This window comes from Zonotrichia leucophrys, chromosome Z, assembly GCF_028769735.1.
Source record: "Zonotrichia leucophrys gambelii isolate GWCS_2022_RI chromosome Z, RI_Zleu_2.0, whole genome shotgun sequence".
Classification (NCBI taxonomy): domain Eukaryota; kingdom Metazoa; phylum Chordata; class Aves; order Passeriformes; family Passerellidae; genus Zonotrichia; species Zonotrichia leucophrys.
In genome coordinates, this window is record NC_088200.1 from 48,260,385 (window position 1) to 48,279,016 (window position 18,632).

Below are 18,632 nucleotides of genomic sequence, written 5' to 3' on the forward strand. Positions count from 1 at the left end.
GTTGCTCTCAATGAATCAAATGACAAGCTTCTAACATGGCCAACAAAAATATCCCAGCAGGGAACAGAACCAGGGGTTATTTTTAAACATTTCCAAATGCCTCATAATGTACAATACAAACTTTCACAGCACCCCTCTCAGTTAGCAGTTGCTAGCATAACAGCTGAACCACACACAGAGGCATAAAAATATCTAAGGCACCAAAACATAGTGCAGTTAAAAAAGAGGCCAGCATCCATAATCCCATTATTTTTCTAAAATGCTTTAATGTGCCAGTAATGTCAGTTCCCCATCACTGCCTGGAAATTATTTGTAAAATATGTAAATACAATGGAAAAATCCCATGCTGTGCTTACAAATCTTACCCACAAAGCAAACCAGTGAGACCAAAATACATTAATTTCTAGCCTAGAATAAGAACCTGACCTGCCCATTTAAAAGAAGAACAGAGAATTTCTAAGACTGGGAAAAAAATTTCTCTCTTTACGTATGAGCTCCAGCTCCCGCTTGAGGACAGATTCTCCCTGGACAGAAAGAAATGTTGTTTCAGAAGGCTGGGCACTTCCCTGTTCCTGCCCAGCAGAGATATACACGTTCCCAAAAATGCACGATGCACCTATGCTGGCTGCTGATAACTTGCTCCAGCTGGGAGCTGGAAGGCAACCATTCGCATAACATCACACCAAAGCCACAGAGAAGAGATAAACTGGAAGGAGTGTACTGGTGGGGATGCAGTCTCTCACTTCCCAGAGAACTCATCTGTAATGTTTATGACACTGTACTACCTGAATCCTCATTATCTGACATCCTTGTTCTCTTTGTACCAAAAAATCAGTGATGTGTATGCAAATATGTGGGAAAGAGAGCGGCAGGGGAGGGAGTCCTGCAAATGTCTATTTTACACCCAGCTGTTTCTCTCATAAAAGACATCTGCTTCAATGAAGCTTTTTGGAAAGCATTTTTATGATGGCTCCTTTTTCTTACACAGCCTGTATAGTAGAAATATCCAGCAGAGGTCCTGTTTTCTTCCTCTGCCAGAGCAAAGACTTCTCTCTTACTTTCCTTCTCTGCAAACACTTTTTTGTGGGTGTGAGGAAAGATCAAGTACCCGTTTGCTTCCTATCTCCATTTTTTCATCCCTTCAAAAATAAGATTCTGTCTTCTTTTCTCATTTTTATTCTCATAACTGTCATAAGAGCCAAAACAGGATCATTAAATCCTAACTAAAAGGGATTGACTCTTCATTGTGTACACAGCTACAAAAACTGGAAAGCATGAATTTTTACAAAAATCTAACCACCAATGTCTTCAATGCATAAAGGAAATTTTGCTTATATCCAAACTATATCTTCTCAGGCATAATGTGAGGCCACTTTCTCTTGTCTATTATTTATTACCTGGGAGACAAGACTAATCCTCACCTGGCTGCACACTCCTTTCAGGGAGTTGTAGAGACTAGTAAGGTCACCCCAAGCCTCCTCAAGACTAAACAACCCCAGGTCCTCAAAGTGCTCCTCACAGGACTTGGGCTCCAGATCCTTCACTCACACCAGTGCCCTTCTCTGGACATTCTCCAGCCTCTCAATGGCATTCTTGCAATGACAGACCCAGAACAGAACTGAGAATTTGAGGTGCAGCCTCACCAGCACTGAGCATAGCTCAGTTCTTGCTCCATGTGTAGTTGAACACATTATGTTTCTTGCAGTCCTGCTATACAGATTCTGTGGCTGCCTTCTTTTACTGTCTGATTTGGTGAGACAGAATATTGCCTTTGCAGATGCAAGTCCATTGTCTCCAGATTTTCTAGCACCAGATGCTATCACAGCTTCACCTTTTTGAGTAGACTATTTTTTTAATAAAGGCAATACCATACCTCTCCAGTCACAGGATATTAATGTAGTTTCGACAAAGTAATGAAAGCTTCTTTTTGGTCACCTGATACTTCTGTGCTGAGATTTCATGCATGAATTATTCATCTGATAACACTGACTTTTGCCTTTTAACAACAAAATGAAAGTATGCTTCACTGGGCTGAGACATATACAGAGATACCAAGCACACTAAAAGCAGTCTCCCAAGGTAGTTGTGTCAGTCTCAGGGCTGTATGCCTCCCCTCTCCCCACCTCCTGCTCATGCCCCTACCCCAACACAGGATCTTGGTTGACTCTCTTGATGATCCAGTCAATAGTTGAGTCAGGCAATAATAGGAAACTGCACAGTTAAGGGGTTTTTGTTTGGTTTTGGGTTTTTTGTTGTAATTTGGTTTGCTGTTGTTACTGGGTTTAGTTTGGTTTTGTTGTTTTGAATTTATTTTATTTACTTTTTTATTTGGTCGGGTTTTGGGTTTTTTGGTTTATTTTTTGTTTATTTTTGGGATTCTTTTATGGGTTTTTTTTGTTTTCTTGTTTTTGTTTTTGGTTTTTTTTTTGGATGTTGGTTTATTTTTTAACTCCTTCTCTTAGTTCACACTGTTGTGATTAGTGCTGATGCAAGGGAGAAGGTGGGAACCCACAGAAGTGGATGTTGGGAAGAGAGCCAGCATCACTGTCGAAGAGCTTTGAGATCAGTTCAAGCTGCAATTTGATAATATTGCCAAGTTTTATGCAGGAAAAGACTGTAAAAGTCTAAATACTGTTAACTTAGCATCTGGTGATATTTAACAACATATAAAATATGCAGGTAATACCACCAGCAAATATGTCTATTAGCTCATCATAGTAACAACAATCTGTCTGACTGAAAGGAAATGTAATTTTCAAACTTACGTAACACAAACATTTAAAACAAGCACTGTCGGGTGAGCACATAGCAATAAGTCACCAGTTTTACAGGATACAGAACAAGCTGTTGTTGCTCTGCAGCGGTGACAACTGCCCAGAGGAAGCACAGCCGTGGCATTTGGCTGCTAGAAAGCAAATTCTCAGTTAAAAAAAACAGCTGCTACTACTAATTGTAATAAAGTACGAACACGGACAATGTAATTCACCCTGTACTTGCTACATTCAGTGTCCAAACTCTGAACAAAACATGTTCATACAACTCCTATAAAATAAAATTAGGACATACTCCCATGAAAAGGAAGATACTCACTCAGCTTTTTTCTGGTTTTCATTGACTAGAACAAAGCAACAGCAAATATTGTATTTCCCAACCTCTGAAACAATTACCTCACTACATCTCAAGCAAGAACTAGTGTCAGATTTTGTTTGGTTGGCTTCCTTTTTATTAGGACACAGGCAATTATCCCTATTTAAGCTGGCAATGGTGTTCATGTCATTCTTTGTAGTGACTGTATCTCAAAAAGAAAAGTGTTTAATGTGATATTACAAATATCAAGAAATAAAGAAATACATGCAAAACATTGCTATACAGAATAAATTCAGACTTATCTTCCAATCATGTCCCATTTTGTCAAAGAAGATAAATGAAAGATTTTTCCCAGCTGATCTGCAAATAATGTCTTTTTTTTTTTTTTGTCAAAGAAATTAAATTGGCAGACTAAAGCAGAAAGAAGGAAATATGAAAGTAGAGAATCAAGAAAAACAAAACATCCAGCAGTAAACAGCCAGTTTTCACTCCTGAATGACTGCTGACACTTTTCAGAAAAAGGTGCCGCCTTGAGACTATTTATTTTCTAAGATCCTTTTGCCTGACAGTTTAAAAGATTTTTTGAAACAGAAATCAGATAGCAGTAACTTTCCTCACCATATATCTCTCATGTCATAATATTCCTTCATCCTATTCCCTAGTCCTAATGCACTGCTTCTTGAGATAGTGATCATTACTGGGTATGACATATGGAGGTTTAATGATTAGGAATACCTAATGAAAAAGGAATACCTAATGAAAATGAAAATTATTAATTTTTTTCCATATCCCTGAGTCAGTATCACATCTTTTCCCATATGCTTTGTAATGAATATCAGCGGGAATTGGGTAAGTGACTCACCTTCATCTGAAGGAACCTCTTCCTCCTCACAGGGAGAAGGAAGGAGAGGCTGCAGAGGTTCCATGTTGATTATGAGTTGCTTGTTCAAGGATGGAGAGCTGCGACTCTGGGTGATGCTCGTTCTAAAAGAATGGGGAAAACAGGGTCAGTTTGCTTACTGGAAATAGCTGCAGTCCAATAGGTCTCATCTCAGAATCATTTTGCATAAATTACTAGGCCTTGAGCTGTTGTAAAAAGCTCTACACATTGAATGCTGCTTTCAGCTGTGTTGTGTTGCACCCTCCACAGATGTAAACATTTCAACATCTGAAGTGTGAGAGAGGTTTTGTCCAGATCTAGCTCCTTTACACTGCCTGACTTCCTTTTGTCTCAGGCAGGATTTCAGTGGGTTACTCCTCTCCACAGTGCACAGCAAACACTAATATTTGGATTCAAGGAAGGGAAAAGTTGTTCCATTGCCTCCAGAAGTGGATAAAGGATTTGTTACAGTTTGAGCACTGAGGATCAAAGACTAAAGCAGGAACAACTGTATGCCTGTGGTTTACAGATAGAGAGTGCTCTCACTCGTGCCCACGCACCCCAGATGCTGCCTCTACACCATGCCTCCCAGCACTCACACTGGCTTTCTTTCTTTCTTTTCTTCACTCTAAGAGGCTTTCCTGGTAGCAGGTGTTGAATATGCTCTGGAAAGTTTTAGGAATGCTGCTGATTTTCTTCAGTCATTATGCTTATTAGCCTAAAAATATATTACTGAGAATATAAAATGGCTCTTTTGAATATGTTATCTAGAATTTATATGATACAGGCCTGAAGCAAGTGCCCTGCAGTAAATCTTAACCATTATATTATAAAATATTTACTTTGACAAAAGCAAAGAGGAAATGGAAGAGTATCCTACTTAACCTCACATGGTATATTGATACAGTGCAGAAGTTTCACAAAATGTATTTCAAGTCTGCACAAAAGGCTCAACTTAAAATTCCACATAAACAAACTGAACAAAGAACCTATTGCAAGTCAGAAGATGGAACTCTGTGTTGCTGAAGGTTTAGGTAAACTTGGGACACAGGTGTACAACTCTTAACCCACACTACCTGTCAGTAAATATTCTGTGGGAATAAACAAGCTTTCTTGCTCAATTGACATGATTTCATGTGCCATAACACATGCCCAAAGATATTTATATTCTTATTTGTATTCTCTGATAACTATTTTGTTTAAATTTTCACTAACCACAGAGAGTTTTCACTCAGAATATTATAATTATAGTCACTCCAACCCAATGGTAAATCCATAGGCTTTTTATGCAGTCCTTGAACCTTTGTTCTTGTTGTAAAAAGCTCTCAAACAACTCCCAAAATATAAGTTGTGCCTGGGACCACCCACAGGCTTCTAATCCATATTTATTTACAAAGATCCCTCCTTCAGGCATGCCCTGGAAAAAAACATGAAATCATCATTTTGTGCTCGGCAGAAGAACTTGCCACTGCATTAATCCTGCATGATGACACAGATTTTCAGTACACAGAGCTTTGAGTGTAATATCCAAACACAGGGGTTTCCTGTAATATCCAAACACAGGGGTTGTGAGCAATACCCTCCTCTCAGCCTCATGTTTCTTTCTTAATGCCACCATGTTACAACTGAATTGACTTTGAGGGTAAGAGCACAGGGAGGAAAACCTTTATATAGATATAGAGATATATAGCTATACAGATATATAGATATATAGATGCATTGATATATAGATATATGTTTAGGTTCAAATATTTTTTTCTGAATGTTTTGCTTCTGATGAATGATGAAAAGCCATCATTTCCTATCCCCAAATCCTCTTTCACAAAGAAACTTTTTAAAAACATACCCTTTTTTTGAGCTGAAAAATTGCTATATTTTTTGCCTGCTTGTGCTTTTAGAAGGATCAGCTATCTCTGTCTCCCATTTCACAACCTGAGCTATAAAAGCACCTGAAATCATAATATTCCTTAGTCTTTCTAAGAAACTGAACTTGGATCTTCCATAATATTATAATTGCAAACTTTTTCAGAAGGTTAATGATAAAAGAGATACATTGTTATTTATGGATGTTAAATCCATATGATGTTGCTTTATAAATTTATTTGTTCTCTGATCTGCTTCTTTATGTACACTAACTTTTAAATTATGTGTTTAAAATACTTTTAATTATAGAAATCAAAGAAAAGCAAAATACAAGATAAAAAATAAATGTGTGAAAATATTTTATTATCCTGGAACAAAGAAACCTCTTGGATAGTAGGCAATAAGCTATTTCCTAAAGTGAGCAACTATTCTCATTTAATATGCATTTGTGTGCCCAAGTACTTTATACTGCCTCAGTGATGCACCTATATTCCACCTTCTGTGTTATCATTTAGCATATTCTAGACCTTCAATTACCTCATTTTAAAACGTAATCTGGAAAAACATGTTTGAAAGCATGCCTGCATGGCCTAACTATTAATTACATAGTGTGACTGGACAGCATAATATAAATATTTACTGCAAATATATTCCCATCTTTTAGTAAAGACAATCTACTTTTTTCCAAAATATAGACAGAATAGCAAGATTCAATTAAAAGTAAAGAATGTGTATTCCCCCCAAACATGAAATCTCAGCAAAAAAGGGAATATGGCTGTAGAATATTCAGACTGTTAAGTAATCTGTTTTTAAAAACAGTTGAAAAGAGTTTTCCCTGATGGCCTCCTTCTTTTCTGAAGAGCTTTCTCCAGGTTCTTAGGAGTTTTTACTGTCACTACAATGAGTGATAAGGACCCGACAGCATTAGAAACCAAGAACTTACAGAATCAAACAAAATCTAGGAATGAAACTAGAGTGTACTTTTCTGTCAGGATCATGTAGTAACAGCTTATGCTAGCACACAAAAAATAACATAGGTTATCAATCTGACTGATTATTTAAACTCAGCTTCAAAGCAGCACAGATTAGGTTCTCCTTTATAGGAGACATTTGTCTGAATTTTGAGACATTGTCAGACACCTAAGGCTTGCACGCATAATTGTGGAAGCTCAGAATGAGGGAGAGCACTTCTGTAGAAAGCAATAATCCTCCCTAGACCTAAACTTCAATACTGAATGTCAAGACATACCTGTGAACTTCAGGAGGTTCCCTCTGGATTTTAGAGCTTGCCTCCACAACTTCTTTGGCTACTTTTCCACTGCATTGAAAGATGAAAGGAATATTCAAGTAAATACTAAGATACATGCCAAGAACTACATAAATGTAGAAAATCAAGTTACATTTAAAAAAAAAATAAAATAAAGGGGGAAAAAATTGCAATAAAGTGCATAAATAATGTTCTAGAATAAAATTGTGCTGACTACTTGCCCACAAAGCTACCACAAAAAAGGCAGCTTTTTGTAGTAGAACACCATGGGTTGAACTGGACTATCTATCTCACACCTGGTTCAGAGCTGCCCAGCTGCAGGGGGCATAAAATCTCAGCACTGGCCACACATCCTAATTTTTACAGAAGAGGCACCAAAAGTGGAGCTATCTGCTGGCGGAACTACTCTTGACAGAAGTGTCTGTGAAAGCTCCTGCTTAATTTTTGAGTGACACTAGAAAAGGCAACAGGAAGATTTTCAGATCTTGACATCAGCTAGGCATGAACAGACCCTCCAGCAGTAACAACCCTGAATTTTCCATGACTAATTACTTACATTTTCTTACTTCCTGAAATGATTTACTACGAATAAGAAACAGCAAACACCCACCTATATCGAAATCTACTGCCTTTAAAAAATATCTTGCTGCTGGACATTGTCTTGATCTGACTGGATTTTGCATACCTTGAAAAAAAATAACAGAGGCTGTCACCTTTTCGAGGACATGATAAGCAAAAATGAACAAGGCAAAATACAAGCTTTGTTATTTTTATACCATAAAGTAATTTTCAAAAAATGAGCTTTTCAATTTTTAAGGCCTTTATACAAAAAATGAAGCACACATAAAATCATTCAGACAGCATAGAATGACTGAACATGGAACAAGTGATTGTCATGAGAACAAGAAAATTAAATGCAGACACTTGCTGCATCTCTATGAATTTTCATTCCCATGAAAGGATGAAGGAAAGACCATGGTATATCAAAGACTGAGACGTGTGTCTTAACACCAGCTTGTTTTGGGAAAATCTGGCTATTTCTGCTTTTCCACTAGGAAAACAAAGAAATAATAAAGACAACAACTTGTCTGCTGAAGTAGGTTCTTCTCCAATATCTCTATTCAGTCAATTCTTATTCTCTATTCTTAGTAGCCTACATCATACCCCACTGTTTCTCTGTATTCAACAGGTACACAGCAACCTTTTATCTTTATTACAAAGACCATGGAAGAGGACCTCACATGCCATTTCCTTGATGGTCTCTTGAAAAATGGCAAATTGATTTTGAACAGTCATCTCTAATTCCCAGACCCTAGTAAACAACTGTCAATAACAATAACAATTATTAGTATCTACTTGAATAATTGCAACAGTGACTCCTGAACCTGGATCAAGATAGGACTAAAGCTCTGTTTTTCAAAACATGTAGTGTTTTGAAAACATGACCTTCCCTTAAATTCCAAATCTCAAACTCTTCTAGGAAGAGGAGAGGACCAAATTTAATTAAGGCAAAGTGTCAATGATGTGAATTATTTTCACGGTCTGACTATGTCTGTTTGAATCTTATTCAAATATCTTGTTGGTATTATATAGAACTTAAACAAAAGAGAATTATCAAATGTTGCTAAATAACAGAGCCCCCACTGCCCAACTCTATTTCTCTGAAATGTGTGAAAACATTTCCTCTTTCAAAACTATGATTTTTAGGCTTTACTTATAGATGATTTTCACTTCACTTGCATGTTTGAAGCATTACTGTTATTTTTCTGCACTCTGAATATTAAACATTACAATTTTCCAATCTATTGTTCACATCCCTATCTGTTGAATAACATTTCCAATCTTCATTTTATTAAAGAAGTCCTCTTGAAAGACCCACCAAAACTGAAACAGGTGTGTGTAACTTTAAGCAATCATTGTTAAGGAATAATTCCATTCCATAAAATAATTTGGGAAGTAGAAAAACAGATGAGAGAAACAACATTGAACAACCAAGGTCAGCGAATGGTGAGAGGGAGGAGGTGCTCCAGGTATTGGAGCAGATTCCACAAATGGAGAAAACTGTGGGCAAGGAGTCTGTCCTGCTGCAGCCAAATACAGAGCAGATATCCACCCCACAGCCCAAGGAAGAGCCTGCAGCAGGCCAGCGTGCTCTGAAGGAATGGAGAGCTCACACACGAGCTGGCTCCAGCATTGTGGCCCATGGAGGGGAACACAAGATACAGCAGGTTTGTCCGGAAGGACTGCAAGCCCTTGGAAAGGGCCCATGCTTGAGGAGTTCATGAAGGAGACTGGAGCACAGGAAGAGTATAAGAAGGAAGGAGCAGCAGAGAGGAGCTACAATCTCCATTCCCCGTCTCCCTGAGCTGCTCAGGACAAGGAGGACATAAAGGAGTCAGAAAGGAAGGAGTAAAGGTGATCCTGGAATGAAACAGGGGAAGGGTGGTTTTATTTCTGTCTCTGTTGACAAATTGAAATAGAGTGAAAAGGTTAAAAGGAAATTAAATTAAATTTCTCTAATTCAGGCCTGGTTTGCTGTGGCAGTAATTGATAAGCAATCTTTCTATCTTTATCCTAAGCTATAAGGTATTTTATCATACCTTTTCCGCTTGACCCGCTGATTAGAGGGAGTGAAAGGGCAGCTGGGTAGGCATCTGGCATTTAGACAAGATCAAACCCCCTAAACCATGTATCTGTGACCAAAACCCAAATAGTTAATATTACTGCCATTTCACAACAAGAACAGAGAGGTGATATTCCTGTGAACCACCCCGACACATTTTTACATTGAGCTAATTTCTACTCTAAGTAATTTGTTTTCTTTACGGGGAAATCACCTCCTATTCCCAATTTATTTCCTGTAACATAAAATGAAACTACTCAAACACCATGCAGTATTTTCCTACTTAAATCTACTTAAAACAGAAAAGTCAAATTAGTCTTTATTTATAGACTATATTTAGGGTTGATATAGTCTCAAGCGCAGTAAATGTTGACATAGAGAATTAACAAATGCATTTTGCCAGTTCCTACTTCCTGTTTCTTTTTTTCTATCCAATTGAATATATCAGTTGGAGAGATTATATACTATTGTATCACTGTTGAAACTAAAGGGAGTCACTTCTCCAAATTAAAGCAGGTCATTAACATTCAGGTTAGAAGATATATTTTTCCTACTTCTTTTTTATTTGCCCTTACAGCAGCCCCCTGGCTGTGTGCCAACACAGAAACAGTAATATTTATAAAATATGTGAGAGCCTGTAAAGAAACACTAAGTAGCAAGAATAAAAGCTACATGCCTAGAGGGAAGCATGAATAAACAGACCTAACAAAGTCAGGGAAGGGCAGAAAAATGCAGAGGAGTTTTTTATGAGGAATTATTAATAGGGTGTCTTTCAGGGAGTAAGGAGGGAGATACTACTTTTATTTTTTGTCACTTTACAAGCTTTTTATGTATAACAACATCACAGGTATCTTTCAAAATGCATCTAAGAAGATTTTCTTTTCTTCCTTAAATCATTAAAGAGAACTGTTTATTTTTCAATCAACTCTTACTAAGCCTTGCATTTCAAGCAGAACAATTGCCTCCTGGCACAAGAGCCCAGAGAATCAAGAATGACAGATTTTTTTCCCTTCATTCTCAAGATATTCTACAGCTGGGTTAAGATTAACAGCTATGTTCCCAGACACAAGTGCAGTACTCTGTCCATCCAATATCTCACTACAGAGCAGCAAAAGCATTGTGCTGGAGCCAAAACCCTCCTGTCTCATTTATATTTTAAACAATTTCTAATACTGGCTTGAAGTGAAATAATATTTCCCATTAACTTGCGTATTTTCTGTTTACATTTTGCCTTCTGTTAATTAAATGGAACATTTCACAATGAACAAACCTCCACTCACACACTTTTTTTTTTTAACTTTCATTATAGATAATGACTTCAGGTGAACATACTTGTAAAAAGCCTGGTTCTCCACCCCACACTTCCAAAGATGCTTGCAGGCTGCTGGTGTAGAGGTATGGAATGCCAGCACAGCCTTCTTCTAAATGCAAGGAAAAGAAAGCAAATGAAAGAAGTGAAAATGTTGAATTCTCAATGCCTGAAATAGCTCTCTCTACCTGATGGCATCACCTTTACCCAGATACATGGAAGACCAAATTTTCCTGTATAGTGTAAATCTGTGGCTCACCCATAGATGCGCAATCCACACACAGCTGATATTTAAACAGCCCAGGCAATTTTTTCAGAGAAAAGGAGATGCTTCAAGGGGGGAAGGAAGAGCATATGTACAAGTGGCCTTTAAAACAACTGTATAACTGGTCAAAATTGAATGAGGGAAAACCCTGAGTTCAATATTCTTTGCTGCACTACTTACCACCCACCTCTCCCTCCTCTCTACCATTTCATATCCTACCATCAAAACCTCCTTGCAACCACATGAGCAGTCGTGGTACCTCCGGCATTATTTCCTTCCTTCATTTTTTTTCCTCATCTCCATTCAAAACCATAACCTTTAGGCTATATCACTCTGATATAGGGAAATTACTGATGTAGGCAAGCCTCTAGGATTTCAATGACAACAGCCCAGTGATAGGACCTAATTATATGAGACACACTCTAACCTTTTCATCTCACCAAAATTTGAGGGTGGGACTGTAATTAGCAGAAAAATGCCTCAAATTGATTCAGGTATCAATGCTTACTTGAGTTTGCAATCATATACAGACATCTTCTATACTTTAGAGTAGGTGAGTGCAACTTTAGCACTTAAAAATACATTAAAACTTAACTCCAAAGGCATCCAAAACCATGAACAATCCACTTAGCTCAGTGTGAATATTAAGTGAGAAATGTCTCAACCCTTTGCAAATTGGACATTTTTAAAAAAATTACTCACATTCATTCATATTCTATATTTTAGTTACAATATTAAGTACAATTATTGATTTAGTAGTTTATTTAAAAACATATGCTATGCCTCATACAATCTTAGTCAAGTACAGAAGTTCTGTAAAAATATTAAACACAACCTCTTTCTGAGCTCCAAACACATAAAATGTCTTCCCTTCAAATTTCAGCTTATAGACATCACACCTAGAAAGAGAAAAAAATTTAAGTATAGGAAACAAAGATAAATCTATGAGTAAGAAAAGTAACTAGCATGTAAATTTTCCTGATTAACAAAGTCAAGCAGGCAATCAAATGACAAAAGCCCTCTACAGACCTTACAAGATTTAGGATAAAATTATTTAATAGTTTAAATTTTTTGAGAGGATAAGTCCAGAGTTTTTCTGTTACATCCTTATGTATCTTCAAGGAGTTAACTTTGTCTGCTGGAAAGTGAAGAGAAAATCAAAGGTAGACAGAAACTTATATTTATATTATATTTACTGCACAGTTTGTAATTCCTCTTACATCTTAAAATCTTACAATGTCTATTGTAATTGAGTTGAGGGAAAGATAATATTCTTTTCTCTATACTCATTTATGAGGCTTCACATCACATGTCTTAGTAACAGAGTACAACAAGAAGAAAAAGATCATGTTTAGCAGTATTTGTTATAGACAGGCTTTTTGAGTTGCAAAATTTATATCAAAATTTAATTTAATCAAGGTTAAGTGCTCAATCTTCATATGGAATAACAGTGAACCACAAAAAGGTAATGCCATGCCTCTGCTTAAATTGTAATGGAAATTTTGTCATTACCGGAGTTAAAATGGAGCCACTGCTGTTTCTGACAAATTTCCCTAAGGGTTTTGGATGTCAGAGTTGAAACAAGAATAATCTTGGAGGCAAGGACAATGCTATACCTGAAACTTTACAACAAGAGTTTTCCTTTTACATGAGAAAGCAAAAAATCATTGAGAAAGCTTTTACATTGAAAATAAAATCTCAAATACAAATCTGGTTTTTTTTATTGTGTAGCGCAAATTTCAGCTAAAATTATTTACAGCTACTAGCACTCACTTCCAGGCCTCTGAAATGGAAGAAGCAGAGCATAGTGTTCAGACAAAACTCACCAGACTGCCTTTCAGCCTCTATTGTAACACTGAGAGTTTATTGGCTCCTCCTCCATCGCTGCTTTATTTTTTATCTGGTTTACATATTAATGCACTTAATAAGTATTCCTGGATGGCCCAGAGGATGCATTACCCTCAAGTGAGATGAGCAGCTAAATGCTGTGAGATTCATGTCCCACAGCATGGTGGGCACCTGCTTGGCAAGGGCTACTCTCTCCTCAGTGTGCCATAGACTGACATTACTGTTATGCTTTTCTTGTGCCAAAACCACAAACCACTGATGTACTGCGACCACAGCCACCTGCAATTAACCCTGGGGAAATTGTACTGTAAACCCATGATTATAAACGGATGGCTGCTGATAGGTGTGTCCCCAGAGCTCCATAGGGAACTCAGCTGTACAGGCAGGACTATGCTGATTTTACACTTCTGAAGATTTCAGGTTATTCAACACTCAGAGAAGTTTCTACAGATATGCAGCAAGGAGCCCAGCTTCATCTTTTTTCCGCCTTCTGCCTGTCTTGATCCCACAAGACAGGCTCAGAGAGACAGAACATTTACAACTGTTGGCATGCATGTAGCAGCAGGGCTAAAATGAGATTATCAGTGTCTAAGCATGACTGGTCACTTTCCACCACACTGCTGAAGGTGTGGCCAGCTGCTCTTAACATCATCTGCAGGAGCTCAGTTTTACCTCTTCCTCAAATGTGGCTGAGTGAGGGTAACAAATTAAGTAAGTCCTGGAGTTCAAATAAGAGCAAAACTGGACTAACCAAAGACAATTGCATAAGTACTCGTTTCTTAAAAAAAGAGACATAAAAAAATAAATTCAAATGCATTCTCACTTCTTTCTCCTCTGTTTACCAAATAAGTTTTTTTATGGTTTCAAATTGAGGGTAATTAAATGAGCAAATTGCAATATTTCTAAAAATCAAATGAAGATTAAGGAGGGCTCTTTGCCAGTAAACCTCACTGGTGACTTACAGATAGCTGAAAAATCAATGTACTCAGTTTCAGCATTTGTAAATAATATTTACTAATAAACTCTGTGGAATAATTTTCACTGGGAGTTCAATGAGACTAAATTGTTATTGTTGTTGTTATTGTTGTAGTTGTAGCTGTTATCTAAAATCCATTAAAACAGAAACATAATGGGGCAGGAAAGGTAATATTCACATGGTTCTCCTTAAAGACAACAAATGCAGGTGAAGATAGTAGGAAGAGAAGACACAGGAGAAGATATATTTATTTATTGAAATATTCTTACATCATATGCTTACCATTTTAATAAATGAATTCTTTTATTACCCTGGAAAACTACAAATCCTGCAGCTGTGAATCCTAAAAATGTAGTTGTCCCGAATGAGTCCTTGAAAGAGAAAAAGAAACATAGCAACATAACTTTCTCCTCATCCAACAAGGTATTTATTACTGATTTATTACTGAGGTACTTCTTACTGATTTTTTACTGATAGCATAAATTGTTACTCCATTCTAGAGTACCTTTATTTTGTTTTCCACTTCAAAACAAATTTGCCTTTAAAATACATACTTCTAAAAGAAAGGACAGCCCTTGAAATAAAGATCTCATTTATTTCTAGGCATTTGAGTAACAATATCTTATTCTTTGTTTTCCTCTACCTGATGACACCAGGGACTCCTCAGGCAGACTTACCAAATTTATTGAAAATGTACTTCTGTGTATGTCCCAGTCTTAAAAGGAGGACTAACTACAAACCAGGGATTCATATCTGCTTCAACACTGATATTTTCTAAGATTTCACAATACATTGTTCCTCTGCAAGGTGTCATGTTGGAAATACTACTGACAGACAGCATTTACTAATACAAACTTCTGTTTTGTACTCACAGACTCCTCAGTACAAACCAGAAGAAATAGCAGTTGCCTTTCAAATAGAAAAGAAAATTCTTAAAATATTGCTCCACTATAAAAGTTCCGGTTTATCATTTTTGATAAATGATTAAGATGAGTTTTGTATTAACTGGATTTTCTATCCATCCCAAGTTCCATACCCTCATCTTGATAAAGATAATCAACTTTATTGTGCCTTATGTCTTAACAATGAAGTAAAGGGGAACAGAAACAGGGATGGTTCTGGAGCAGCAGCCACAGCACCAAAAGGAGCATGTCATAAGGAGTTTCCCAAGGACCTCACTTTGAGGTTCACTTCCAGAAGACAGACAAATTTTCCTAAGGCACGGGTGATGAATTTCTGATTGGCTCCCACACTATAAACCCTGCCTCACAGGTAAAGAAGTAATTCTGAGCCTGTCATGCCTCAGTTTTTGGGATACCTTTTGAAAATCTGCAGTATAGTTTCAAAGTTAAGTTTACTGCATCACTGATTTCACTAAGCTCTGAGCCAGACCCTGTGTTTCACACAGGAGCGCCATTCCTAACAAAGCGTATACAAAATCTTCTGTAGCTTTGTGTTAGAGCTGACTGCTTAAGGATGATCACCACCAGAACAGCTAACTAAACAGTACTGCTGTCCCAGCAGCAGAGACAATACATGAGCCAAAGCAAAAGCAGCAGTAAAAACAAAAAGCAAGTCATTCTAAAAATAAACATCCCAGATGAGACAGATACAACCACGTAATTAAAATGTGCACGTACATGATAATCAGAACTGGTAATTAAGATCACCTTCTTACAGAAGATCACAAAATATCAAGGTGGGAAGTGGGAATGGGAACTGGGTTTTCCTCCCTGAGCATTTGGCTTGCTTTCTTCCTAAGATTTGCATATTTTGATGATGTTTGAAAAACTGATCTGCCATGGACTATCGGTGTTTTGCATTTTCTTGTCAAAATAATGGTGAATCCTGAAAATCTTGGCAAACAAAAAATATTTCATACCTGAACTAATTAAAAGAAACCTTTGCACTAAATGCAAAGAAATTATGGACTATTATCAGAGCTTATGCCATTACAATCTACTAAATTCTCCTGTGATCTTCTTCTTCCTCTGGAGAAACCCTTTTTTTGACTGATGTAGAAATGTTAGCCAGTCAGTGTTCTTCCAAGGCTTAAGCATAATGTGTAGTTCCAGGGCAGCTTTTTTAGAAACTGCTCACTATTTACACCTTGATAAAAACCAGAGCTAAATCAATTCCATCACTAACTTTTAACTAAATGTTAGTAAAAAAGATGTTTTATTAAAAGTTAGTAAAAAGAACTGTTACCTTGCAAGGATGAGGATCAACACCATAAGTTTCCAAAGAATTTGCTTTAAGAAGCAAGTTAAATTCAGCAACAGCTGGGCTCTGACCTCTGCAATTACAAAAGAAAATGGAGTTTGACAGCAAAAAGAAATAGGACAAAAAGACTTATCGACTGGAGAATCTAAAAGCCTAAAGACAGAGGAAAAGAAAGTTTTTACTGACATTCAAACTATTTCAACAATGTTTTGTTTGTAATAAAAAGATAGAAAACTTTTCATATCATTTCTTCTGCTGAATTGTACAGTGCCTGTTGTTTTCAGGTAAATTCTGAGGATTTTTTAAAAATCCTGAGATAACAACAGCAGAATTATCTCATATTTTGAAAGTATTTCTTGTCTTTTGATATACCCTCATGTCAGCCTGATTATGAAATAAACCTCAGCATCTTTTTTCCACAAACTCTTGCTCCCCATTTCATTTAAAAGGATTGCGCAGATTAACAGACATTCCTTCCAGTAAGAATAAACACAGCAATCATATTACACTGCCTACTCAGATGTATGTCTAATTATAGCAGTGCCTGCTACCAATATGATAGCTCAGAATCTGTCAGCATTTCCATTTATACAACCCTATTTTTAGGGTGTCTATAATCAACAGAGAATATACACTAAAGCCTGACATGAGACAAGAAGACTTGGGGTCTAGAGTAAGTTTTATCACATATTTATCCTGATTTATTAATCTCTAACACAGATTTACAATGCCCATTTGGAAGTGAGCTGTCTCAAGTATTATTTCATTTCTGTATCTGTATAACTACAGTACATGATTTTGAAAGACAATACAGTTTTATGATAATGAGCAGTGCCTAGGGCCTTTAGAAAGCCAGACTTCATAAATACTTTCCATGCAAATAATAATCAAAAAAAGTGAAAAGAGCCATTAACAAATTTTCAAGGACCATAGTGATAGTCCTACTTTATTCTGCCCCTGAATTTTTTTGTGAGTCTAGCCTCACATTGCAAATTGTACATAGGAATTGACATTTAATACTACACTGTATATTGTTGTAGCATAATTTCCCTGAAAGCCTGTTACGCCCCTTCAGGTAGAAAACAAGCACTATCATATGATATCCAGCATCTGATCCAAAGTTTAGTTTGACAATTAAAACAACATCTAGCATGCTTGTGGACATCAAATCCTATCTTGAACCTAACAGGATGATGACCTGAGGCAATGTGTCAATAACCATTTCTGTTACAAAGTTTTAAAATTGCTTCTTTTTACTTCACTCTTTATCATGTCCTAGTCAACCCCGTGATATTTCTTGGGCTTCTTCAGTATTGTTTTGACACTACACAACCTTCACTTTATTTCAGACCACATTTTTGTGGATCTTTTACTTCTAAACTAAAATAGATATATATTTTAGAGAAGAAGTGGCCTTCTTTGTCTTTCCTGTTTCAGTCTCTTTCTCACCACTTGCCAGTGGAGAAGAGCATATATTACAAATATTACCAAAAATTACAAATGTGTATTTACACAGCTAATAGTTAAGGAGAAAACAGCACCAAAGCAGCAATCAAAACAAAAATGCTTCTTTTTCCACTCAGTTTTTTGGTAGCCCTACTAAGCTTTTACTCCATTTTAAATACTATTAAATCACAACTTTATGACATCGCAAAGGTAAGACCATAAATGACCCCTAAAAAGACAACAATTTTATTTCATGTACCAGTCAACTGCATTTGACAGAAGTAATTAGCTAGTTTGACCTAAATTTCTTTGAATAGTTATGTTGCATAGTGAAAAGTCAAACAAATAGTTTGCTTCCTTATTAGATATTGGGCCTTACAAAAGCAAAGGATTACAAAACACATTTTTTAATCCACCTCTGTTTGCTGGTACAAAGGATAGTCAATCTTCTGGTTTCAGTGGACCAAAAAGTGACAAGCAGTTTGTAACAATGAGGTTTGGGGAGCTGACATATTGAAATGGGGAAAAAACCTCAACTTGCTATTACTATTAAAGAAACATTCAAGAAAGTATTATCAGGCTCCCTTCCCATACAGCCTCTGCAACTATGATGATTTTGTGTACATCCAGTGAAACAAGCTCTGTGTGGTATTTGGGGAAAAAAAAAAGCCAAAGACATGGACAAATTTGATCTTATCCAATTACATACTAATCAGATGGCTGCAGTGCAAAGCCTTAAAAGAACATCACAAAGCACAAGAGTCAAGGACAATATCAAATGAAAAAATCCTCATTCATCTCTTATCAAAGGATTAACATTTAAGCCTTGATAATATGTTTTTCGT

The 18,632-nt window shown here is 36.7% G+C and overlaps 1 protein-coding gene across 2 annotated transcripts in view; it reads right to left on the reverse strand.

The window, feature by feature from the left end:
- The window catches only part of FRMD3 (FERM domain containing 3), a 135,142-nt gene that overhangs the window by 9,826 nt on the left and 106,684 nt on the right, over positions 1-18,632 (reverse strand). For both annotated transcript variants that reach the window (XM_064735251.1, XM_064735250.1), the window contains exons 7-13: positions 16,327-16,414; positions 14,401-14,489; positions 12,130-12,193; positions 11,053-11,141; positions 7,708-7,782; positions 7,080-7,148; positions 3,950-4,071 (exon numbers count right to left, since the gene is read on the reverse strand). In XM_064735251.1, coding sequence (XP_064591321.1) covers positions 3,950-4,071; positions 7,080-7,148; positions 7,708-7,782; positions 11,053-11,141; positions 12,130-12,193; positions 14,401-14,489; positions 16,327-16,414 — 596 coding nt within the window. The remainder of the gene's footprint in view (positions 1-3,949; positions 4,072-7,079; positions 7,149-7,707; positions 7,783-11,052; positions 11,142-12,129; positions 12,194-14,400; positions 14,490-16,326; positions 16,415-18,632) is intronic.